Below are 24,506 nucleotides of genomic sequence, written 5' to 3' on the forward strand. Positions count from 1 at the left end.
TTTTATCCAACACCCCTATGGGGATAGATATTATTCCCATTTTACAGATGAGGAAACTGAGGCCCAGAAGAGTTCAATAACTCAATATCACACAGCTAGTAAGAGGCAGAGCCAGGGTTATAACTCAAACAGCCTGGCTTGTATTCGACCAGTATCCTGAAAACAGAAAAGACGGAGCTGGCCAGGGCTGGAGAGTGCCTGCATGGTGTCAAGGCCACGGGCCTGACTCAAGCACTGTGGTTCCCTTTACGCCACCTCTCTAACTCATGCCCTACCAAAGGCCAGAGAGGTATCTGAAACCAAGTTTGACTTCCCCACCAGATTCTCCAGCGGCCGGCTGAACCCAACCCATTCCACCTAGGTTGGGTTACCTTTCCCACCCTAGAAGCTCTACATGGCAGCAAAGACCTTTCCAGACCCACAAGTCAGAGGTGAAGGCCCATGTCATACACGAGCAGACGGTCGGCAGCACAGCCAGCACTGGTACTGACCTGTCTGGCAGCCGTGCCCACTATGGCATCAGGGCCAACAGGCTGCCATTCAGCCTGTGCCGACCATCCCTGTGTGGACCAGTCCCAGGGGCCAAGTAAGTGGGAAGGGGGGCTGGTGAGGGGAGGAGTAGCCAGCATCCTCTATGGGAGGCTGGGAGGCTCGAGGGGGCCTGGGAGGAGCTTGTTCAAGTCAAGGTTAGTTCTTTCGGCCCCGGGAGCTCTGGATTCCCTCATCCATGATGGCAACCAAGTGGCATGCTTCGAGGATGCCCAGTCAGAACTCCTGTGGCTGTGAGAAGGTGACAAGCCCTCACAGGCCATTAGCCCCGCCAGGCTCCCGATTCCCAGCTACTGCTGTTCTTTGACTCTGCGGTGAGTTGGCCTCCCCCTACCTTCTCTCGTCCTGCTTTCTCTGCCCGGAATGCTGCCTTTCCTTGCGGAGAGGCAAAGTCCCCTAAATTCAGCCCTGGGAGGCACTGGCCTCTACCCAGCAGGGGCCACAGCTCTGGAAGGACACAAAGTGTCTAAGCTGAGAATGTTTCTGTCTAGTCACCACAAGTAGCTTTTCCACACCTGCCTTCACTAGGCCTGAAACAAGGGTCTGTTCAGCCTGTTCACCTTCTGTTGCCTTCCGGGAGCTTCTGGGCTTGGCCTGGCTCAGGTCCACAAAGACGCCAACCCCTCGGACCAGGGCAACAGCCAACAGCAAAAGAATTACCCAGAGGAGAGGTCTTGGGTTGCAGCTCATGGTGGAGCCTGCCAGACAAAAGGGATCTGGAGGATGGCAGGGCTGGGCAAGGGCCCCTCCAACTCTCTCCCCAAAGCCCAGCCCTTGGTAATCACACTGGGCAGAGCTGAAGCTGCCCTTTGGCAGATGAGGTGGACCCTGGCTAGCTTAGCTTAGTTCCCCAATGAATTCAGTTACACCATCTCCTGCCCTCACTATAGCCAGAGCTTCCCCATTTTGTCAGCGCACCCTGGAGGGCCAAGGCCTGAGGGGCCTGCCCACAGCCTCATACCTGCAGGCCCCAGCGTAGACTCCCACCTGTAGGAATCCTCAAAACCCAGTGGCCCGGGAGAGCTCACCATGCTCTGGGCCTGGCAATGTCATTGTGGTGACCTGAGGCTCACTGCCGTCCTGCTCCCCACGTGGCTCAGAAGCCAGGAACAGGCCTGCAGACATGAAAGAACAAAGAACGCCCCTATTTTGTCCTCCACCCTGGACTCACCTGCAGCCCCAGAGCTACATGTGGTCGAGTAAGTCTTTAGCCCTGAGGGGCAGCAGGCAGAGGTGCCGCAAAGGAAGTAAACCTGGCGGGATGAGGATAAGATCAAGGCATGGGGCTGGCTTAGAGCCCTGGGCACGAAGCACTGAGGCAGGGACATGGCGTCTGGAACCCAGCCCAGGTCCACACTGCTGCCGGCCAGGCAGGAGGGAAGAGATCTGGGCATGCTGACCAGCCCAAGTCCCACGAGTTACAGAGTCATAGGTGCCGCTTCCCAATTTGGAATCTGTGCCTCCCTCGTTCTGGATGGCTCACGTCTGCAGTAGTGGACCCTGCGGGAGGGAACCGCTCTGCCGTGTAGAGCCCTGGCCCCGGCCTTCAGAGTCCCCCTGGGAGGGCCGACTTGCTCCCTTTGCCACCCGACAGATGGGGAGAGGGGATTCCGAGGACGTGGTGTTAACTGGGCAGCAGGAGAGCAGATGTCTAGCGCCCTATCTTCCTGGCCCTCAATGACCAATGACTGGGGGGCAGGGTTGGGGGGGCGGGTTACCATGGCTTCCAGAAACACAAAGCCACGGGCAGCTCCCAAAAGGTGTAGAAGCCGGGACTTGCCTGGTGGTCCAGTGGGTAAGACTCCACGCTCCTAATGCAGGGGGGCCGGGTTTGATCCCTGGTCGGGGAAATAGATCCTGCATGCATGCCGCAGTGAAGATCCTGCGTGCCACAACTAAGACCTGGCGCAACCAAAATAAATAAATAAATTAAAAAAAAAAAAAAAAAGGAGTAGAAGCAGGAGGAACTGACCTGAACCGGCACCCAGCAGCGTAACTAACAGGTACCCCTTCATCCAGCAGGCGAGGGTCTCTTGGCTCAGGAAGAGGCACGCAGCTGAGCTGGTTATTCAGCCACCCTCCCAGGTGCTAACCAGTGACATCTGTCTACATCTGATGGAATGTCATGCATCTATTTAAAATATATAGAGGGCTTCCCTGGTGGCGCAGTGGTTGAGAATCTGCCTGCCAATGCAGGGGACACAGGTTCGAGCTCTGGTCTGGGAAGATCCCACTTGCTGCGGAGCAACTGGGCCCGTGAGCCACAACTACTGAGCCTGCGCATCTGGAGCCTGTGCTCCACAACAAGAGAGGCCGCGATAGTGAGGGGCCCGCACACCGCAATGAAGAGTGGCCCCTGCTTGCCGCAACTAGAGAAAGCCCTCGTACAGAAACGAAGACCCAACACAGTCAAAAATAAATATAAAAATAAATTTTAAAAAAAAGACTGGGAAATATTTTTAAAATACATATATATATATATATATATATATAGAGAGAGAGAGAGAGAGAGAGAGATCTGTCTATATTAAGGTGAAAGATTTATATTGTTCAGTAGAACGAAAGTTAAACAGCAGTGTGTGGCCTATGGTGCCATTTATAGATTATGTAGAAAAGCCTAAATATACACTAAATGTATCCATATTTACCTTCCGCAGAAGTTGAGTTATAAAAATTCAAAGCAGAGGGACTTCCCTGGTAGCGCAGTGGTTAAGAATCCGCCTGCCAGTGCAGGGGACATGGGTTCGAGCCCTGGTCCGGGAAGATCCCACATGCCGTGGAGCAACTAAAGCCCGTGCGCCACAGCTACTGAGCCCATGCTCTAGAGCCTGCAAGCCACAACTACTGAAGCCCACGTGCCTAGAGCCCGAGCTCCGCAACAAGAGAAGCCACCGCAGTGAGAAGCCCGCACGCAGCAACGAAGAGCCAACGCGGCCAAAAATAAACTAATGAATTAAAATAAAATTCAAAGCAGAATTATGCTGAACACATCATTTCTAGAGTCAGAAGTGAGGCCACTCTGGAGCACCATGCCCGGCTCAGGTTAGGGTTGATTGCCTTCGCGATCCGGCATTTTCCTTCCTCCCTCTGGAGTGGTTTGCAGGTCGGGGCTCACTGCCCTGCACAGCACTCAGGAAGACCAAGTCCCGTCCGGGGACCTTTGTCCGCATTAGCTCGCAGGGGGCTGGAGGGATTTGGTGACCCGCTCATCCCTGCCTAGCAGACGGGGAGCAGGCAGGAGGAACACATGCTTCTGAGTGGTCCCCCGCGGGCCCTCCAGGAGCCAGTGTCCAGGGGGGCGAAGGTGGCAATGGTGAAGCACTGGTAGTGAGAGTGGCAGGGCAGAGCTACCCTTCCAAGGCCATCATTCAGGTCCTGAGCTGTCACCAAAAGGACACCTGAGGAGGTGAGAAGTCAAGGACGGGGAGGGGAGGGGCAGCTCCAGCACCACCGCCACTCGCCTGACTGGATGGGCCACTGGAAGGGGTTGGCGGTGGGAGCGGCCCAGTGCTGGTGCAGCACCAGGACCAGAATGGGGTCTGTCCTCTGCAGGAGCCAGACCTCCATGGGGTCAGACTCTTGAAGCAGCCCCACAATGGGGTGGTCCCCCTCCCTGTGGTAGGAACTAAAAGCCTTGTCTGCAGGGAGAGGGGCTCATGAACTTCGGTCGGCTATATGTCTGGGAAGTGGGGGTGGGTAGAGAAAGCACAGGGACACCGTACCCTTTTTCCTTGTCGATCTGCAGCTGAAGCCTCAGGGGGCTGTACTGGGTCACAGTGGCTGGATGGGGGAGGAAAGAGAGACGCCTGGAGGGGCAGGAAGTCACTGGCATTGAAGACACAGTGGATGTGAAGCCTGAAGTCCCAGTTGGAGAGGATGGAGGAGAGAAGACACAGAATCAGCGCATCCAGATTACTGTACTATGTGGATGCGACATACGAGGCTTGGTCCAGCGGGGCGGATGGATGCCACCTGCAATCACCTGGGTGATGTGCATCGTTGCCCCGTCCTCTGCCCACCACGTCTTGTCTTCTCGGGACAGTTCGAGTCTGCTGTGCCAGGCCATCTTCTAGATGGAGAGGCTGGAGCCCCATGGGGCTGACAGATGCCCACCCTGTTCTGAAAGCTCTGTCATCTCACAGACCCAGGTTTGAATCTTATCAGCATTCACTGGCCGCTTAACCTAAGCCTCAATTTCTTCATTTGCACAATGGCGCTGACCCCCTCCCTCCAAAGGCTGTGCTTAAGGATCAAGTGAGGTCACGAGATAGCGCGCTGGGGTCATCCTTGTCCTTGCAGTTGTGGCTGGTCTGCCACTGGGTCCCGTGCGCCTGGCTGGCCTGCGTGGCACTGCACACACCCGGTGGGGGTAGGGGCACGCTGGCACCCGGAGATGTTCTGCAAGAAGAGCTGACCCACCCTCCCCCAGCTCCTGAGCGCTCGACCTTCACTTCTACTTGTGGCAGAGCCCTGGGTTCGGGCCTGGGCCGGTGCCCTTGGGGAGGACGTCCTACCAATGGAGACCAGGGCCTGGCACAAAGAAGGTGTCAGTACACACGAGTGATTCCACCCCGACCGGAAGGCCTTTCCTCTGCGGGGCCCTCCAGCTCATTCCTGATGGCCTACAGCTGTTTCGCCTTACACTTCCCTTCTGTGATGAATTCTGGCTAGCTCCCGTAGCTTTTAAATCCTGGCGTCCAAAGCATGACAGGTTTGTCCCCCGGTCCCCCTGGGAATACATAACATTTTAATGGAAAAGACATTTGAACCCTGATGCCAGCAGCCTGCCCCAGCCCTCATGGCAGGAAGGGTGGGAAAAAAAGACATCTGGAAACCACTCAGTGCCAAGCACAGAATTCCTACACCCCCTGGTTACCGTATTAGTTCAGGCTGAGGTTGGCGCCTGGCGGCTGGGGTTCAGAGACAGGTGTGACAAGCTCAGATGTCCTCAGGGGTTACCCCCTGGCATCCTGGGTTCCTGGCTCGTTTTGCCACCTGAGTCAGCAGGTGCCGGTGGCCCCTTTCAGTGAGGGGTTCTCCCTCAGCTCCTCCCCCACCCCACCCCGTACCCTCAGAGCTTCAGCCCCAGCTGTCTTCTGCCTCATCTGTGGCTTTGTAACCTCTGAGATCAGGAGGTGGCAACGGTCAGGCACAGCCTTGGCTTCTTCCTGGGGCCTGGAAGGGGACTTTTCAGCTCCTTGGTGCTTCGTTTCTCAGCTCAGTTCCTGGAGGGATAAAGGTGAGGGCTCTCGAGGACTCCGGCCCTCTCAGGCCCTGCTGTGGCTTCTGCCTGCCAGGCGTGGGCAGGCCCGGTCTAATGCTCACATCAGCTCTGGTTGAGAGGCGTTGCCCCGGCCTGGGGGGCCGGTGGTGCTGGGAAGAGGTAAGTAGCTCATCCGAGGTCACACAGTAGGTGATAGCAGAGCTTGGACATGACCCCAGATGGCTCCAAAGCCTGTGCTAAGCTCACCTGTGCTCCCTTCACACCCAAGCCCGCGGCCCAGCCTGTGTGAGGAAGGCGCCGTCCCACATGATGGAACCGTGTGGCCCCATCCAGATGCCGATGTTGGACACCAACTGGTTCTGCTGGATGCTGTCCACCTGTAGGAAGAGACAGCTGGGCGAGGCCCTCCCAGGGGGTGGTCATGGGCACCAGTGTGGCCCCCACTCTACCTGGACTGTGGTGTCACAGCAGGTGAGAGGGCCAGCCGTGGAGACCACGGAGGATCCCGCCTCCTGGTTGGGGAGCAGCTGGGGGGCGGTGCAGACCAGTTGGACATTGATTAGTGTCCTGCACACCAAGGCTGTTTCTCGGGACACCACCAGGACGAAGTGACTGTTTCTGAAGCACTGGACAGTCACTGGGACGAAGGCAGATCAAAGAGGAGGGTCAGTGCCTTGGGGTTCAGGGTCCATCATAAACACAGTGTGGGGAGGGCCTGGGCGACCGTCAGCATTTGAGGGCTGACCTGGCTTCTCTCACTGCCCTTTCTTGCAGTGGTAACTCCAGCAAAGCCTTCACAGACCAGACTTTCTCGTGCAGGCAACAGACAGGCAAACTACACTCTAAAAGTAGGGTCACCATTTAATTTATCATCCACGCTGGAATGTTCTAGATCTACGGGTAGGGCTACATGTAAAGATAGATTAACTGTTATCAGGCTGGGGCAGGTGGTCACCACATCTAAAGATCTCTTCTGCGGTCCATTCTGGGGGCCAGGCTCTCCTGGGAACGGGGCGTGGAGCAGTTTCATCGCTGGTGGATGGGGTGGGGGAGGAAGCCCTCCTATTCCTTCAGCATTCAGGGGACAAGGGCCTTGCTTGGTTTGGAAAGTGGCACCAGTGTTGCCATAGTAAGAGGGACCCTCTCTGGTGTTGTCATGACAGCAGCCAGCTGATGGGCTTCCTTTGAACTTCTTCTCACTCTGCGGGGGATGTGCCTGGAGGCCACCTGGCACTGTTCCTGAGTCAGAGGGTACCTAGGGCTGGGGACAAGCGTGGTGAGGACATGAGAAGGAGCCACGTGGGCTGCAGACCTCCAGGGAAATGGAGGGCAGTGGCTTCGTAGAGCCCAGCAAAGGGCTGTCAGTCCCCCCGATCCTCAGGAAGGCTCCCGACAGAGTGTGCGCGTAACGAGGACTCCTCCGTACCTCCGTAAGCTGGCTTGTCAGCGGCTCCCCACCGTGTTCCAAGGTGCCCCGCTGGGGTCGAGCTAGGGTGGGGTGGGTGGGTCCAGGGACAGTGAGGCAGGGGTTAAATGGGCTAAGCTGTCCTCTGGGGTAGGGCGGAGGGGATGCGGATGAGGGGCAGGAAGTGAGAATGTGGTGGGTGGTGCCAGGCGGGAGTCTGGAGTCCAGGTGTGATCAGGTTTGGGACAGGTGATCAGAGTGACCGCCGGGCTGCACAGCTTCCATGAACACCCTCAGGTGGGAGCGCCCATCCTACAGGAGAGAGGGCGACAGGGGAGCAGCATCCGGGCAGAGGAAGGATCAGTGCCCAGGACTTAGCCTTCCTCGCCCACCAGCCCGCTGAGCGGCCTTGGCTTCCGATGTGTCCCTGGTCCTTGAGGGGCCTCTCTAGCCTGACACTGTGTTAGGGCAAGCTGGTTCCCAGCCGTGGGGTCTCCCCCAGAGCAGTGAGATCCCTACCTTCTCCAGCACATGGCAGTCTTTGTAATTGGCAGAAAAAGACCGTGCGCCCCTGGGGCTCGGCGGTCACCCGTGATGACAGATGGAGCAGCTGTTCACCTCAGACGGGTTCCCAATTCATCTGGAATGGGGGGAGGGGAGACAGGGATGCAGGGAAGGAGTCACGGATGCTGAAGGGGGAAGCCAGAGGCCGTTGGACTCTGCTGAGAAGACTCCCCACTCAGGAGAAGAAGCACCTCCTAGAGGTCTCCTGGGGGATTAAGGCCATTAATACCACCGTGGCTGTTACCGATAACAAACAAGAGAACAGACAATTAGATAATGTGGCCTCCTGGCTGGGATCCTAAAACAGAGAAGGACCTTAGGTGAGAGCTAAGGAAATGGACTTTAGTTATAACAATGTGTCAACATTGGTTCATTAATTGTAATAAATGTACCATCCTAATGTGAGATGTTAATTACAGGGGGGAGCTGTGTGGGGTATATGGGAACTTTCTGTGCTATCTTCTCAGGTTTTCTGTAAATGTGGGACAGTTCTAAGAAATAAAGTCTATTAACAACAACCAGCCTGGTTCACAGACAGGGGCGCTTCCCACGCGCCCAGCAGGGTCCCAAGCCTTGCTTGTATTAGCTCATCAGGGGCCGTCCTCCGAGGGAGGGGCTGTCCCTGTCCTCAGTCCTCATCTCCTGGAAGCCTTACCGCAGGGTCTGGAGGAGCCCAGCTCAGCCAGCGTTAGTCCCCACAGGTCGTTATAATTCATAGCAGCGGGGAGAGCATGTGGCCTGGTAGTTAGAGTCTGGTTCCAGTCCAGCTCCCTGGTCACTTTCTGGCTGTGACCTGGGACACATCATTTTTCTGAGCTTCGGTTTCCCGTTTGTGGATTGGGGTTGATATTGCTTACCTCGCAGGGTGACGGGAGACTGAAAGAGACAAATACTGGGGGTGATAAGTCATTTGTGACAATGACTGAACACTTGGTAGTGATCAGCTTTTACTGTGGTTAGCGCCGAGGTGGGGGAAGCTCCGTGCGTTAAGGGCCCTGGGAGCAGAGCAGGTAGAACCTGCGAACCCAGAGGCAGGGCAGTTTCTGGAGGGAAGGCTGCCTGAGCAGAAGCAGAGGCGCCAGTGGGCACAGGGGGTGCCGTCGGGGGGAGCGGTATTGTGCCGAAGCGGAGGGGATTTGGGGGGTGGGGAGGGCAGGGCATAGAGAGGTGGGGAAACATCGGACTTAAGCTGGGCTGGGAAGGGGAGGAGATGTGGCTGGCGGGGGGCAGGGGCTGGTGAGGTGACCTTCCTGCGGGACGATGGGAGGTTTTCAACTTTTTATTTTGAAATACTTCCATTCTTACTGAAAAGAAGTTCCATATATCCTTCACCCAGATTGCTCAAACGTTAACTGTTAACTTCCTTTTACATTTGTTTCAGCGCTCACCTTCTCTCTGATTGTATGTACGCGCGCACACACATACACACACACACAATTTCTTCCATATAGCGTGAGAGAGCTGGTTGCAGACGTGACGGACTCTGAACACTGCTGTGTGTATTTCTTAAAAAACAAGCAACCACAGTTAAAAGATCAAAATCAGGGATTCAACATTGGTATGACACAACTGTCTAATCTATGAACCTTATTCAATTCACCTATTGTCCTCATGCTTTTACAGCAAAGGAGAAAGATTTTTTCCCAGGCCAGGTCCAGTCCAAGGTCAGGATCATGTTCCTTGGGCCTCTTCCAATCTGGGACAATCCCTCTGTCTGTGTCTTTCATAGCGTGAATATTTTTGAGGAGCACAGGCCAGTTATTTTGCAGCATGGCCCTCATTTGGGTTTGTCTCGTGTTTCCCCCTGCTTAGACGCAGTTTGTGCATTTTTGGTGATGTATGGGTTGCTAGGGCCACCATAACAAAATACCATAGACTTGGTGGCTGAAACAATAGAAATGTATTTTCTCACAGCTCTGGAAGTTGGAAGTCCAAGATCATGGTGTCAGAAGTCTGGCTTCTTCTGAGGCTTCTCTCCCCTTGACTTGCAGGTGTCCGCCTTCTTGCTAAGCCCTCACATGTGCGCATACACACCTGATGTCTCTTTATGGGTCCAAATTTCTTCTCCTTCTAAGGACACCAGCCTGATTGGATTAGGACCCACCCTAATGGCCCCATTTTAACTTCATCACTTCTTAAAGACCCCATCTCCAAATACAGTCACATTCTGAGGTACTGGGGATTAGGGCTTCAATATATGAATAGAGGCACAGTTCAACCCATAACAGGCAGCAACACCCCAGAGGTGATGTTGTGTCCTTCTAATTGCATTCAAACCCAAGGCTCATCGTACGGCTTGTCCTATTACTGCTGATAGATCTTTGATCACTGGGCGAGATGGGGTTGGCCAGGTTTCTCCACTCTACAGCTACCGTGTTTCTCTTTGGAAATAGAAAGTATATTATGGGGAGATATTTTGAGACTACTCAATTATCCCGCCTCTCAGCAAACATTCACCCCCTGGTGTGCTGGTTCTCCAATCCATCATTCCTTCTGTCAATACATTGCTTCGCATTCTGTTGTAACAGAGAGCTTTCCGTGATGGGGGGTTTTAGGTGCCAGGGAGAACACCAGACAGAGGAGTTGAGACACCTGGATTCTATCCTGCTTTCACCTCTCAGGAGCCAAGGGACCTTCCCCATCTGTAAAATAGGCATGGAATTAGATAATACTCAGAGAGGTGTTTTCTAACGGATCACGGACCTTACTCATGAGGAAGGCGTCTCTCCCAAGTCCCTGGAAAGGCAAAGAAAGAGCAGGGGAGCTTCCTCATGGCCAAGGGCAGAAGGATGCCTTCGAGAAAAGTGGTGCTGAGCTGTCCTGGAGAGAGAGGGCCCTGAGACTTTGGCCATGACTCTACATTCTCGCAAAGACTCACGGGCACCAGAGCTCATCTGCCCGATGCTGGGTGGCCTCAGCCTGCAGCGGCTTGAAGCAGGGTTTCAGTTCCCAGCCAGGGGTTGAGGTCAGGTCACGGCAGTGAGAGCGCTGAATCCTAGTCACTAGACCACAAGGGACAAGTGGCCAGTTACAAAGCCCTGGCCCATCAGCTGTGTAGAGACGAATTTCCATATAGAGATGGAAAGTAGTGAAACAAGTAAAGTGTTTATTAGGAGGAAAAGGGTTACGTGTGGATAGACACACGGGCGGGCTGAGAGAGAGAGAGAGAGAGAGTCATGCCCTTGTGATAGTTTGAATCACTTATATGGGGCATTCCTTCCCGGTTTCCTTTGGCCAATCATCTTGCTTTGCCTGGTTCTGAGGCCGTATTTGGTTTATCTCAGAGTCCTCCCATGTGTGCACACGCATCTCTTAGCCAAGATGGATTCTAGCGAAGAGAGCTATGGGTAGGTTGACATCACTTACTATGAGATGATGCCCCCTCCCTTTTGACCTCTGAGGAGCCTTTCTGCACATGTAGAGTTGGGAAGGACTCCTTGACTTCAAGAATGAGGAATATTTGGTCTTTTATCTCTTTTCTGGGCACAGCTCAGCTATTCTTTTTTTTTTTTTTTTTTTTTTTTTCGGTACGCGGGCCTCTCACTGCTGTGGCCTCTCCCGATGCGGAGCACAGGCTCCGGATGCGCAGCCTCAGCGGCCATGGCTCAAGGGCCCAGCCGCTCCGCGGCATGTGGGATCCTCCCGGACCGGGGCACGAACCCACGTCCCCTGCATCGGCAGGCGGACTCTCAACCACTGCGCCACCAGGGCTATAGCTAAGGGCTATTCTTTTGCTCCTCATCTTGGAGTATCTGTCCGCAGGCAACAGACTCTGGCTGCTCAGCCTGGGGCCCATCTATCTCCTGCCTCAAGCCTGAAGCTCCAATGCTTACCCACTAGAGACCTTGGGAAAGTCACCTACCGGCTTGGTGACTCCATTTCCTCATCTGTATAATGGGGCTAATAAGGGTACATAACTTGTAGGGTTGCTCTGAGGATTAAATAAATAACCCATGTAAAGCACTGAGGACAATCTGCGTGTGGTAATCATTTGAACGTGATAGTCATGAAAACCACCATAATTTTTTATGGTTGAGGACAGAGGGTCAGATCAGGGTGACTTGACTTGGAACCTCGGCTTCCCTCTTGGCCTCTTTCTAAACCTCAGTTTGTTTATCTCTTTCTCACCTTTTTAAACTTAGTCCTTTTTATTTTTGAAAATTGGACTTGAGTTTCTGAATCTGTAAAGTGGGATTAAAAATAAGGTCATGGGTCTGTCCTTGTGGCACAGTGGTTAAGACTCCACGCTCCCAATGCAGGGGGCCCAGGTTTGTTCCTTGGTCAGGGAAATAGATCCCACAGGCATGATGCAACTAAGTGTTTACATGCCACAACTAAGGAGCCCATCTGCTGCAACTAAGACCTAGTGCAACGAAATAAATAAATAAATATTAAAAAAAAATAAGGTCAAAGTCACTGAGGTGCTCAGAATTCCATGTCAGTTCTCCACCCCATCTGTTTTTTTGTTTTTTGTTTATTTTTGGTTGCACCACAAGGCAGTGGAAATTCCCAGACCAGGGATCACGGATCAAGCCCGTGCCCCCTGCAGTGGAAGTGCGAAGTCTTAACCACTGGACCATCAGGGAAGTTCTCACCCAATCTGTTCTGCTAATAAAAGCCAGGGATGGAGGGAGGGTGCCAGTGGAGGAAGGGGCCTTTCTAGGCTGGAAAGACAAGGCTGCCGGGGAATGGGATACTGTGATTTATGATAAGAAATATATATTTGGTTTTTGTCCCCATCCTGGTAGAGCTCCTAAACACCCTTGGAATTTCCTGGGAGGAGAGCAAAACAAAGGTGTCTTTTGTTATGTTGTTGAGGTTCCTTTAGGAAGGCACCTGGCGATGGGGGCTTGCTGCCAAGGGAACCAACCACACGGTTAGAGGATTAGAGCACATCCCCCCTTCCCCACCTCTTGGGAGGGAAGAGGGGCTGGAGATTGAGGTCAATCACCAACAGCCAATGATTCAATCAATCATGTCTATGTAGCGAAGCCACCATAAAACCCTCAAAGGACGAGGTTAAGAGCTTCCACTTTGGTGAACATGTGGAGATATGGGGAGAGTAGCACCCAGAGAGCACGGAGGCTCTGCGCCCCTCCCGTGCACCTTACCCTGTGCATCTCTTCCATCTGGCTGTTCCTGAAAAACGTTTCTCTGAGATCTGTGAGCTGTTCTAACAAATTAATCAAACCCAAGGAGAGGGTCGTTGGAACCTCAGACTGATAGCCAGTTCAGGTCAGAAGAAGAGGTGACACCTGGACTTGTGATTGGTGTCTGAGTTGGGGGAGGGGACAGTCTTATAGGACTGAGTACTTACCCTGTGGAATCTGATGTTATATCTCCGGGGAGATAGTGTCAGAATTGAATTGCAGGCCACCCAGCTGGTGTCATGGGGAAAAAAACCCACACAAAATCATAGGGACCAAAGCATGTACGGGACCCAGCAGGAAGCAGGTCACCTCACCCCAGGGGCTTGCAGACAGACCCAGGGGAAGCCCTAGCATGGTCCCTGTGTCATGGGGAAGAACAAATCTGACTCCATATTGGATCTGTTTCTTTTACTTTAACCTTTGTATTCTATTGCTTTTGCTACAAGTTAATCACTAAAGGGATTTTGCCTATAAGCTTAAATTATACATAATGGCCCATCTCTGGGAACCCTGCCACCCAGGTAATGAGTGTTAAGCTAAAATCCCTTTGTTTAGCTCACAGGAAACATCCTGACCAAGCCCACCTGTGAATGGCTGTAGGAAAGAAGAAATTAACACATCCCCTCTGGAGTCTGGCTGGAACCAGGAGGTGTTTGACTTTACCCCCCCCCCCCACACACACACAACTTTTAGTATAAAAGAAGCCTGAGTTCTAACTCAGGCAAGATAATCCTTTGGGACACAAGTCCACCATCTTCTTGGTCTCCTGGCTTTCTGAATAGGTCGCTAGGCCTTTGCCCCAACAATTGGTCTCTCAGTTTACTGGCAAACAGTGTGGCAAACAGCACGAACTTGGACTCGGTAACACCTGTGGATCCTGTTGGCTGCAGAGATGCTTCCTGAAGCTTGTGGAGCATGTTTAACAGCTGAAAGTCAGCCCTACTTACCCTGCAGAGCTGATGACAATGAACCTCAGAGAGTCCAGTCATCTGGGAAGTGCTGGGTTCTGGTGCTGGAGCACCTTCTTCTTCTTTTTTTTTTTTTTCCTGGTTTATTTATTTTTTACTTATTTATTTATTTGTTTAGGCTGCACCACGTGGCATGCGGGATCTTAGTTCCCTGACCAGGTATCAAACCCATGCCCCCTGCAGTAGAAGCATGGAGTCCTAACCACTGGACCGCCAGGGAAGTCCCTGGAGCACGTGCTTCTGAGTTCCAGCTCTTCTGCCCACTGGCTGAGTGGCCTTGGCTGGGCCACTCAACCTCTCTGTTTTCTTCTCTGGGAGTGAGTAAGATAACAGTCCCTACCATCCTGGATTACCTGGGTGCAGCATATATATGTAATGCATATAAAAACTATATATGTATATATTTTTTGGTGAGGATTAACTGGCATACATGTGGGTCTGAGAGAAGTTATTAGTTAATAATAACAGAGAGTTACTAGTCCCCAGGGTTGTACCCACCACAGGTGAAAACAGAGTCTGGGAGAATTGCATCAGGCCATGAGTAACAGTGGATCCAGATGGGTCACCGTGAGGAACTGGGGGTTCTTTTCGGGCCTAATCTCCAATACTAGAGATTCGCGCTGTGCAGCAAACGCTCACTGAGAGCCCTCCCACACATCAGGCCCTCTGCTTGGCTTTGGTGATGAGGAGATAAAATAGGAACTGTCTCTGTCCTCCAGTTGCTCGTGATGGGGTGGGGAACAGTTGTGTGAAAGTTACCATGGAGGGCAGAGGTGCAGAGGCAGGGGTGTGGGAAGTAGGGTCTGAAAGGCTCAGCAAAGTCTTCCCAGAGGAGGTAACCTCTGAGCAGCATTTTGAAGGATGAATAGGAGTTCACAGAGAGGCCAAGGGAGGAAGTGGTATTCTAGAGCAGGGAGCAAACAGCACAAGGGAACAGAAACAGCCTGGTACGTCCAGGGTGATGAATGCTGACTGACGATAGGAGGTGACTAGGGAGAAGCAGAAATGAAGGTGGAGGCACAGGCAGGGCCAGATCACTGAGGGGCTTATTGGCCATGTGAGGAGCTAAGCCTCCACCTGTGGGTGATGGTGGCATTAGGGTGCTCCACCCGGTGCAAGGTGTCCTGTGGGGTCCTGCCCCTCTGCTGTGTGTGGCCAACTCCAGGGCCTCCCAAGTACGAGAGAATGGAGGGTCCAGGGCATGCCTCACCTGCTTCCTCTTGTGCATCTCACTTCCTGTTTTATTGACTCTTTAAAGAGAACAGAAAGGAACATGAAAGCCTGCTTCCTAAGGCAGGGCCGGAGGGAGAAAGCCCTTCTGGGCTTGGCCCCATGGCTGGGGGGTAGTTGGCCCATTCCCTTGACTGTTCGTTAAACACACTTGATGCCATGATCATTCTCTTGGGAGCCCAGAGACACTGATGATCACAGAAAGGGGTCTTGCCTTAGAGAATGGACTTGAGGACACGGGGCGGGGGAAGGGTAAGCTGGGGTGAAGTGAGAGAGTGGCATGGACATATAAGCACTACCAAACGTAAAATAAATAGCTAGTGGGAAGCAGCCGCATAGCACAGGGAGGTCAGCTCGGTGCTCTGTGACCACCTAGAGGGGTGGGATAGGGAGGGAGATGCAAGAGGGAGGAGATAGGGGATATATGTATATGTATAGCTGATTCACTCTGTTATAAAGCAGAAACTAACACACCATTGTAAAGCAATTCTACTCCAATAAAGATGTTAGAAAAAAAAAAAAGAAAGAAAGGGGTCTTGCAAGATGAGTGGGGGAGGGAAGAGGCATTCCAGGCAGCAGCAGCCGGGAGTGCAAAGGCTTGGAGGTGAGCCGAGAGGAAGGGGGCAGGGACTGGCGGGCGGTGTGCTGGATCCCGAGAGGACTTGAAGGCTGCTTTGAGAACCTGGACAGTTCCCACAGGCAGCAGAACCCCCGCAGAGCTCTGTGACGCTCTGGTTCGTCTCCTCCAGGGCAGTACGTGTGGTTGATGGGGAGACAGACTTGACTTTGGCTCTTTCAGGCTCTGATGTCAAGTTGCCAGCCATGGAGAAGGCTGTGCTTCAGGGCCTATGGCCTGTGCTCTGGGGTGGCTGCATCTTTCTCCAGGTCCTGGGGGGGGGTCACTGGACAGCCCCCCCCCCCCCAGTGCCACCAGGACCCAGCTGCCGCTCCCCGCTCCGAGTGCACCAGACGCAAGGAACCCGAGTTCTCCATCCCAGCCAAACCAGCAGCATCAGCATGCTCTGGGGAACTTGCTAGGAATGCAGATGCCCAGGCCGCATCCCCAGACCCGCTGGATCGCACGCACTAGGGGTGGGGGACCCAGCAGTCTGGACGTCACAAGCCCTCCAGTAGGTTCTGAGGCACATTCAAAGTGGGACTGGCTGGTCTATTTGCCACGGCCCTGATCACGTCACTCTCCTCCGGACTCCGAGCGCCACACGGGCCCATCTGGCAGCCTGGCTGTCCTCCTGCCTACAGTGCCAGCCCGACACTGCGAAGGGCTCTGCAGGGTTCTCTGATCGCATCTTCTCCTGGAGGCGCCTGTCCTCTGCTTTCAGCCAGGGAGCCCCAGCTCAGAGTCCCCACGGCTCACGAGACTTTTTCTCTCAAGTGTCTGGTGCGGAACATCCTCCCCGTTGCACCCCCTACCCCAACTCGAACTCCTTCCCGCCCAGACCACCTCCATGTGGAGCCTGAGGGACTTGTGTGGGAGGCAGGTTTACACCGTGGGAGTGCAGCCAAGGGCCCTACAGGAACCAACATCCCTGCCTCCTTGTTTAGAAAATGCCTTAGGGCACTGCTCATCTGGAGTACTTTCTTCCTTTGTTTTAGTAACTTTTCATAAATTGTCCTCGGGGATGGTTGGGAGACAGTCACCACAGTGGCTACAGGATTGGAAACGAGGGTTGGGGGAAGGGGCAGAGGAGTGAGCGTTGCAGGTGAGCAGGGCCGCCATCAGGGCTTGTGCAGAGTGTTCACTGCTCAAGGGTACCTAGTGGAGGGGGTGAGGGAGGGCTGAGAGCCAGGAGGAGGGCTGGACCCCACCCCAAGCCTGATTCCCTAGAGCTAAGATATGTTATAGGAGGAAAGGAGGGGTTCTTTTTTTTTGGCCACACCACGTGGCATGCGGGATCTTTGTTCCCCCCTGCGTTGGGAACATGGAGTCTTAACCACTGGACTGCCAGGGAATTCCCAAGCGGGGATTCTTTCTAAGCCCAAAGAGCAGTCTGTGCACCACTTTGGGGCAGGGACTGTGCAGAAGGAGCACCTTTAAAAAAATTCATATTGCTGTGAAGTTACTTGCCCAAGGTCACCTGCCACACTTCACTGCCTGCATGGCCTTAGAGGATGTCTGTGGCTCAGCAAGTTGGGTGTGGAGGGGGGTGGATGGGGATGAAGGTACTTTCCCCCGAGTAGAACGGAAACACCCACCTAGGGAGGGCTGTAGGCACTTGTCTTCAGAAGACGGAGACCCTCTGTCACTAAGAGGAAAGGGGACATTACCCTAGTGCTACTGATTTGTTTAATCAAGGCTCTTACTGATCCTCCGTCTTGGATGACGGTGAGCAATAGTTTCCCCGTCACATTCTTCACTCAGGATTGCAGTGTGTCAGCAGATTTATCCAGTGCCAGGCCCTGTATTAAGTCTGTACCCAAATGGAAGAGTTTTGTAGAGTCAATCCTATGGGGGTGCCCTGGCCCTGATCTGGGGGTACTGAGTTCTTAACATGTTTTGAGTATCCCGGTGGCTGGGATGCTGAGGTTGGAGGAAAGGTCCCAGGAATCTTGGTCAGCGAACAGGAGTGAAGACTTAGGGAACAGGTCAATGCAAATGTGTACAGTTCAATCATCTCATCCATGGGCTCTGAGCCCAGCCCATTTTATTATTATTTATTATTATTATTATTGGCTGCACCACATGGCTTGTGGGGTTTTTAGTTCTCTGACCAGGGATCAAACCTGGGCCCTTGGCAGTGAGATCGTGGAGCTCTAACCACTGGACTTCCAGGGAATTCGCAGCCCATTTAAAATAAAAGCTGTACTGCCTTTGCCCTGCAGCCTATACCCATTTTTCCCCAAGAGGGAAGAAACCTGATTTTTATGAGTACCTACTGTGTGCTGGATGCTTTGTGAATGAGGACACCTCACTCAGCCTGGGAGGTGACACTGTCGCTCTGGTCACAGATGGACAAGTGGGGGCCGGCAAGGGGAAGTGGCTTACCTCCCAGCTGGGCATGCGGGCAGCATGGACAGCCAGGCCTGTGTTCTTACCACGGACCCGCCCTGCCTTCCTGGCCATAGAGCCCCTGGGGGCCCTCGCAGACGGGCCCCCCATGCTGCCCAGGCACATGGGAGGAGCCGCACCAGTTTCTTTCCTGAGGGTGATGGGGTCAGGGGTGGGCAGTCCAGGACAGTGGACAGACGGACAGGACGCCCTCCTCCTCACTTCTCCTACACACCTGCCGCTCTCAAAAGCACCCCCCATGCACACTAGGGCTCACACTTTCTGGCTCACACCTGTGTCCCCACGTGCACTTGTACTCGACCTTGGGCTTTTGCAAAATCTCCTTCGTAAAGGGAGGTAGGATGAGCTGGGCTGCCAGCAGTTACATCCAGTCCGCATCAATGGAGATGGATGTTACTTGAACACCAGTGTGACAACTCACTCTCTAGCTGTCCCCGCCTCCCCCCACCCCACCCCTAAATACACACACACACACACACACTCTGGGGCTGACATCTATTTCCTCCCTCAGCCTCCCTCCCCTGCCTCTGCCTGCGCGCTGCCTGCAGAAGCTGACTGCCTCTGGGGCTGGAATCCTGTGCTCCCTCTGTGCCCAGGTAAGGAGACGGTGGCCCCAGGGCTGGGCAGCCTCAGTGCCCTCTCTGGACCCAGGAGAGAAGGCACAGTTTTATCAAAGGAGAGGGTTGTTACCAGCTAGGATGGCGGAGGGTTGGGCTTACCAAAGACTGGAGGGGACTTTCTGCTCTGAGGAGGAAAGGACTACATTTTCCTAGGGAATAACTAGATGCCAGGTGCAGTGGTCAACCATTAAAGCTTCTCTTTCCAGACTCAGGAGCGATCTGGGGGGAGGGTTACACGAGCAGTCTTAAGGTAAATCACCCAAGTGCACCCAGCCAGGAAGCCGAGGAGCTGGGATTCAAAGCCAGGTCTCTGACACCAAAAGCTGGTATTCTCTGACCCCAGCCCTCTGTCAAAACAGGACCTTCGCTGCTGGGCTCCCTGAGAACCTGGGGAGGCTGGAGGCCGGACTCTGTCAGCCAGGAAGCCCATACTGGGTGCTTTGTGAACGAGGACACCTCACTCAGCCGGGGAGGTGACACTGTTGCTCTGGGCACAGACTGCCAAGTGGGGGCCGGCAAGGGGAAGCAGCTTACCTCCCAGCTGGGCATGCGGGCAGCATACTCAGTCCCCAGCAGATAGCAGGATGTGCTGTCTGAGCATCCCCATGGGGCTTAGATGGGGCCAAAGGGAATGTTTCAGCAGAGTGGGAATGGCTCGTGTGTGTTTGCTGGGAGTGGGGTTCTCTCCCTTCCACTGCAGCTGAGGGACACTGGGCAAGTTGCTGTGCTTCTCTGAACCTTTGTTTCCTCTTCTAAAAAATGCGGTCTCACAGGGTCATTGTGAATGTAATCGCTCTGCAGACTCTAGAGCTTGGGAAATACGAGCATTTTCAGGGAGCACAGGGACAACAGCTCCCCTCCCCCCACCTGCGTGTCCCCAGCTCCAAGCGGCTCACCTGCCAAGGAAATTCTAGTTTGATATCCGGCACACTCACCCTACGGAGGACCGTGGTCCCTGGAGAAGGGTGTGGATTTTCTCATCCTGGCCAACAGTGCCTCCGGTGGAAAGACGAATACTGAAGAACACCTCCCCCCCCCACCCCACTTTCCTTCTCTTCTTTCTCCATCATCTCGTGCTTAGAGCAGAGGTAGAGGAAAGAGAACAGGCTGAGCGCTAAACTGTCGTTCCTCCGCGTGCCTGTGTTGTTCGGGAAGCTTTGAACACTTGAGTTTCAGTTTCCTCATCTGCAGAACGGGATGGAGAGAAGTGCGGACAGTTTTCTTCTAGAGCTGTAGCAGGAGAGCACCTATGCGAAGGCCCTACCGCAGCCCCTGGTACGCCATGGGGGGCCCAGGACAATCCGAGTTCCCACCCCCTGCTATCTGTCGGTCCCCACCTCCTGCAGGCAGTCTCCCACCCTGACCTCCTCTGCCCTCACTGATCTCCACTGGCTCCACATCAGATGGTCTCAGGTTATTTATTATTTTTTTTAAAAAATAAACTTATTTTGGGCTGCGTTGGGTCTTTGTGGCTGCGCGCGGGGCTTTCTCTACTTGCGGCGAGCCGGGGCTACTCTTCGTTGCGGTGCGCGGTCTTCTCATTGCGGTGGCTTCTCTTGTTGCGGAGCACAGACTCTAGGTGCGCGGGCTTCAGGAGTTGTGGTGCGCAGGCTCAGTAGCTATGGCGCATGGGTTTAGTTTCTCCGCGGAGTGTGGGATCTTCCCAGACCAGGGCTTGAACCCGTGTCCCCTGCATTGGCAGGCGGATTCTTAACCACTGCGCCACCAGGCAAGTTCCAGCCTCAGGTTCTTGATGAGGCTGTGGGTCTGCACATCTGGCCAGGGGCTGGCTTCTCCAGCGCTTAGCTGAGTAGTCGCTCAGTAAATAGCTGTTGAATGAGTATGAACAGGGCTGGGTTTCCTGGGGCTGGCCGAGCGCCTGTGGCTGCCCCTGAGCAGGGGAGAGGTCTTTTGGCCCTACCGGGCCTCCGGAGCCCAAATCTGGTAGTTCCTTCTGCCCAGCTCTCTCCCTGCTCTTATCTTATTTCCTCTTAATCTACCAAAGGAGGGGCTGGCTCCACTGCTTGCAGTCAACACACCCAACCAGCCACCACTCTGGGAGCGAAGGGCCACAGGACAATCTGCAGAGAGGCAAGGTCCGGGGGTGCCGTGGGTGGGTGCGTGGGTGGGGCATCCCTTAAATGCACGGACTCTGCCTTCCATTCCCATCCTCCAGCCCAGCTGAATCCTCCTGCCCTTCAGGGGGGCCTCGCTCACACCCCAGTGCTCTGGGGATTGGGAAAAGGAGCCCTTCGTGGCCTGACCTTGGTTCCTATTTCTCCAAGTGATCTTAGGCCATCTGCTTAATGATAATCACAGCGCCATTGATGCAGTGCTTCCTGCACGCTTACTCTTGCTTGAAATGCTTATATATATTATTAATTCATTTAATTCAACAACCAACAACCCTATGACCTAGACCCTGCCCTGTATGACAGCCATCCATGTTACGGAGGAGCAAACAGGCTCAGAAAGGTTAAGTGTACTGCCCAAGGTTGCACAGTGAGCAGGTGGTGGGGCTGGGATGTCATCCCCCCACCTTACTGCCCTTGCTCAACTTCATTGATCCCCAGGGGCCTCACCTATAACTGTCATGGGTGAGAGTCCCATCTCCTGGCCAGGGTTGCCCGTTTCCTGGCACCGCTCACCACAGTGCCTCTTTCTGTCCGCCGCAGAGCCCACGATGTCGGCCAACGTCACGATGAAGCCCCTCTGTCCCCTCCTGGAGCAGATGAGCCGCCTCCAAAGCCACAGCAACTCCAGCATCCGCTACATTGACCACGCGTCAGTGCTGCTGCATGGGCTGGCCTCGCTGCTGGGCCTGGTGGAGAACGGACTCATCCTCTTCGTGGTGGGCTGCTGCATGCGCCAGACCGTGGTCACCACCTGGGTGCTGCACCTGGCACTGTCTGACCTGCTGGCCACTGCCTCCCTGCCTTTCTTCACCTACTTCCTGGCCGTGGGCCACTCCTGGGAGCTGGGCACCACCTTCTGCAAGCTGCACTCCTCCATCTTCTTCCTCAACATGTTCGCCAGCGGCTTCCTGCTCAGCGCCATCAGTCTGGACCGCTGCCTGCAGGTGGTGCGGCCCGTGTGGGCACAGAACCACCGCACGGTGGCCGTGGCTCACAGGGTATGCCTGGCGCTCTGGGCCCTGGCCGTGCTCAACACCGTGCCCTACTTCATCTTCCGGGACACCATCCCGCGGGCGGACGGGCGCATCATGTGCTACTACAACGTGCTGCTCCTGAATCCCGGGCCCGACCGCGATGCCACGTGCAACTCGCGCCAGACGGCCCTGGCCGTCAGCAAGTTCCTGCTGGCCTTCGCGGTACCGCTGGCCATCATCGCCTCGAGCCACGTGGCCGTGAGCGCGCATTTGCGCCACCGCGGCCGCCGGCGGCCCGGCCGCTTTGTGCGCCTGGTGACGGCCGTGGTGGCGGCCTTTGCGCTCTGCTGGGGGCCCTACCACGTGTTCAGCGTGCTGGAGGCGCGGGCGCACGCGGACCCGGCGCTGCGGCCGCTCGTGTGGCGCGGGCTGCCGTTCGTCAGCAGCCTGGCCTTCGTCAACAGCGTGGTCAACCCGCTGCTCTACGTGTTCACCTGCCCCGACGTGCTGCGCAAGCTGCGGCGCTCGCTGCGGAGCGTGCTGGAGAGCGTGCTGGTGGACGACAGCGAGCTGGGCGGCGGGGGCGGCAGCAGCCGCCGCCGCCGCCGCACCTCCTCCACCAACACCTCGGCCTCCTCCTCCTCGCTGCGCGGCCGCCGCCTGTCCCCGCTCGGGCCCGCAGGCCTGCTCGGCTGGCTGCGGGGTGGCCGCGCGGCGCCCCCGCGGAGGGACCGGGCCCGATCCCAGGACGAGCGGGGCCCCCTGAACCGGGCGCTGCGCACCACCTCGGCGTAGGAGGCACGGGCCGGGGATCGCCAGGCTCGGACCATTCTCCCCCCGTCCCCGGGAGGCAAGAGCAGGGAGCGATCGCGCGCAGCAGCTTCCCCAGGGCCCGGACGTTTAGTCGGAGGCTAAGGAATCTGCATGTTAAAGCGCCCCCCGTGACTCAGTGTATCCTTTTCAGAAACGAAGTGAGCTAAAGCCGTGCTTCTCAAACTTTCTTATGCGGTAGTCACCCAGGGATCCTGTCTGCTTGAACGGGCCGCCGGGCGGGTGTGCTGACAATCTGCATTTCTGACAAGCTCCCAGGAGGCGATGGGACCACACTCTGAGGAATGCGAGGTTAAAACGCTAAGACATCTCAAACTAGGGTAGTGGACGCCCCAAGGTACCCAGGACGCATCTCCCGAAGCTGTTTTCAGCAGATGACGGGCGGGGTGGGCTTTACATGAAACCAGTGACGCAGCTTTGGAGTAGAAAGCGAGAGAGGAAAAGTTGGGGAAGCACTTCCGGTCTAACCTTCTCGCTTTGGTCATTTAGTTGCGCTTTACTTAACTACACGCTTTATCCCACAATCTCCAGGGGCAGGTTCTATTAGCCCCACTTTTTACCATGTGCAAACTGAGGTGCAGGGAGGTTAGGTAACCTGCCCAAGGTGCAGGGACTGCATACCAACCATTAGGCATTACCTGTTCAATTACTATTTAGTACGTGAAAGGGCACCCCCCCCACATACCTAAGGTCCTTCAGATAGCAGCTGCATGGGAGCCCCCATCTCTACCTGTCCGACCCAGCATTGCCCCAAGTGGAAAAAGCAAGGGGTGCTGTAGTCAAAAGTTTGGGAAACCTGTGCTAATCAAAGTGCAATGGACATCCTTATTGAAGGTCTTTAGTGTTTAGATGAGCCCCGCAACCTCCGTGACCACAGCCGGTGATATTTCCTAGCTCATCTGACACACGTGCCAGCCTACAGTTCCCTGGGACGCCCTCTGAGCAATGCTGGTAATCCCTAGATCTGTGCAGCACCCACCTCCCTCCCGACTGCACAGGGCTGCAGCACTGACCCCCAATTTGTAGGCGTGAGGGGTAACTTACCAGAGCATCTCCACTCTACCATGTCTGTTTAGCTCAGCATCCCAGGGCCTGGTGCAGAGCTGGTGCGGTACACGCTTGGTGGATGGAACGTCAGTGGAAGAGCCAGGGGAGAAACTCTCCTGGGATCTTGGTCCAGTGTTCCCTGTGCCACCACTCGCAGCTGAGCTCCCAGCGTTTACTCAGTGCCAGGCAGGGCCCGGCCCACAGCGAGCGCTTGGCAAATGGAGCGGTCGACAGACAGCTGGCTGAACGGGCATCCCATCTCGAACTCGCCCGTGCTCCCTCCTACCTGCTCCCCTGCTTCACCGAGCACTTGGCGCCAACTGACACACAGTACATTTTACTTGTTTATTATGTTTTCTCCACCAGAATGAAAGATCCTTGAGGGCAGGGACTTTTGTCTGTATTCCCTGGCACCTAGAATTATGCCTGTACACAGCAGGCCTTCAATAAATATTTTTGCTGTAGACTGGATGGCATGAGTTAATCAGATCTCTGGGGCTTCTGCAGAGTCTGGTACAGGAAAGGGGGAGCTAGAGAGACCCTGCCCCCTGCAACCTCCCCATTTTAACCTTAAGTGTTGAAAAGTGGGGCGGAGCTGGATTCAGTCTGCTGGGTGGCAGGGTCAGTGGGATGCAGAGGGAGCCAGAGCAGCCTTTGGGGAGCTGTGTCGGGGGGAGGTGGATTCCTGACTTCCGGCCTCCTGGCCTGGGTTAGACCCAGGACTCTGAGACAGAACATACATATTTTGGGGAGTCACCCGCCAGTCACCAGCTCCCTGAGG

General features: G+C 54.9%; 2 protein-coding genes across 4 annotated transcripts; one reads left to right on the forward strand and one right to left on the reverse strand.

The window, feature by feature from the left end:
* Positions 1 to 480: 480 nt before the first annotated feature.
* ZP1 (zona pellucida glycoprotein 1) lies at positions 481 to 18,172 on the reverse strand. The gene is given in 18 exon segments (XM_089914225.1): positions 481 to 1,381; positions 1,468 to 1,582; positions 1,585 to 1,629; positions 1,721 to 1,862; positions 3,823 to 3,897; positions 3,900 to 3,928; positions 3,931 to 3,947; positions 4,007 to 4,187; positions 4,267 to 4,334; positions 4,336 to 4,469; positions 6,037 to 6,150; positions 6,223 to 6,410; positions 6,890 to 6,949; positions 6,952 to 7,085; positions 7,290 to 7,430; positions 7,432 to 7,490; positions 7,698 to 7,796; positions 18,095 to 18,172. Coding segments are annotated over 18 exon segments (2,109 nt in total). The 3' UTR covers positions 481 to 951.
* Positions 18,173 to 18,603: 431 nt separating this feature from the next.
* PTGDR2 (prostaglandin D2 receptor 2) lies at positions 18,604 to 24,196 on the forward strand. 3 transcript variants are annotated; one of them, XM_089914750.1, is made up of 3 exons: positions 18,809 to 19,211; positions 20,744 to 20,834; positions 21,414 to 24,196. In XM_089914750.1, the coding sequence occupies exon 3, from the start codon at positions 21,422 to 21,424 to the stop codon at positions 22,640 to 22,642; it is 1,221 nt and encodes a 406-aa protein (XP_089770876.1). In that variant the 5' UTR covers positions 18,809 to 19,211; positions 20,744 to 20,834; positions 21,414 to 21,421; the 3' UTR covers positions 22,643 to 24,196. The 3 variants fall into 3 exon arrangements, with proteins under 3 accessions (XP_022447582.2, XP_089770876.1, XP_022447586.2); XM_022591874.3 differs by lacking the exons at positions 18,809 to 19,211; positions 20,744 to 20,834 and adding an exon at positions 18,604 to 18,714; XM_022591878.3 differs by lacking the exon at positions 20,744 to 20,834.
* Positions 24,197 to 24,506: the final 310 nt, after the last annotated feature.

This window comes from Delphinapterus leucas, chromosome 7 (genome assembly GCF_059928025.1).
Source record: "Delphinapterus leucas isolate spDelLeu-1000000601 "Yukka" chromosome 7, BTC_Dleu_Yukka2, whole genome shotgun sequence".
NCBI lineage: Eukaryota > Metazoa > Chordata > Mammalia > Artiodactyla > Monodontidae > Delphinapterus > Delphinapterus leucas.

Excerpts from the sequence above, each read along its gene's own strand:
- PTGDR2 (XM_022591874.3), top strand. The coding sequence starts at position 21,422 with ATGTCGGCCAACGTCACGATGAAGCCCCTCTGTCCCCTCCTGGAGCAG.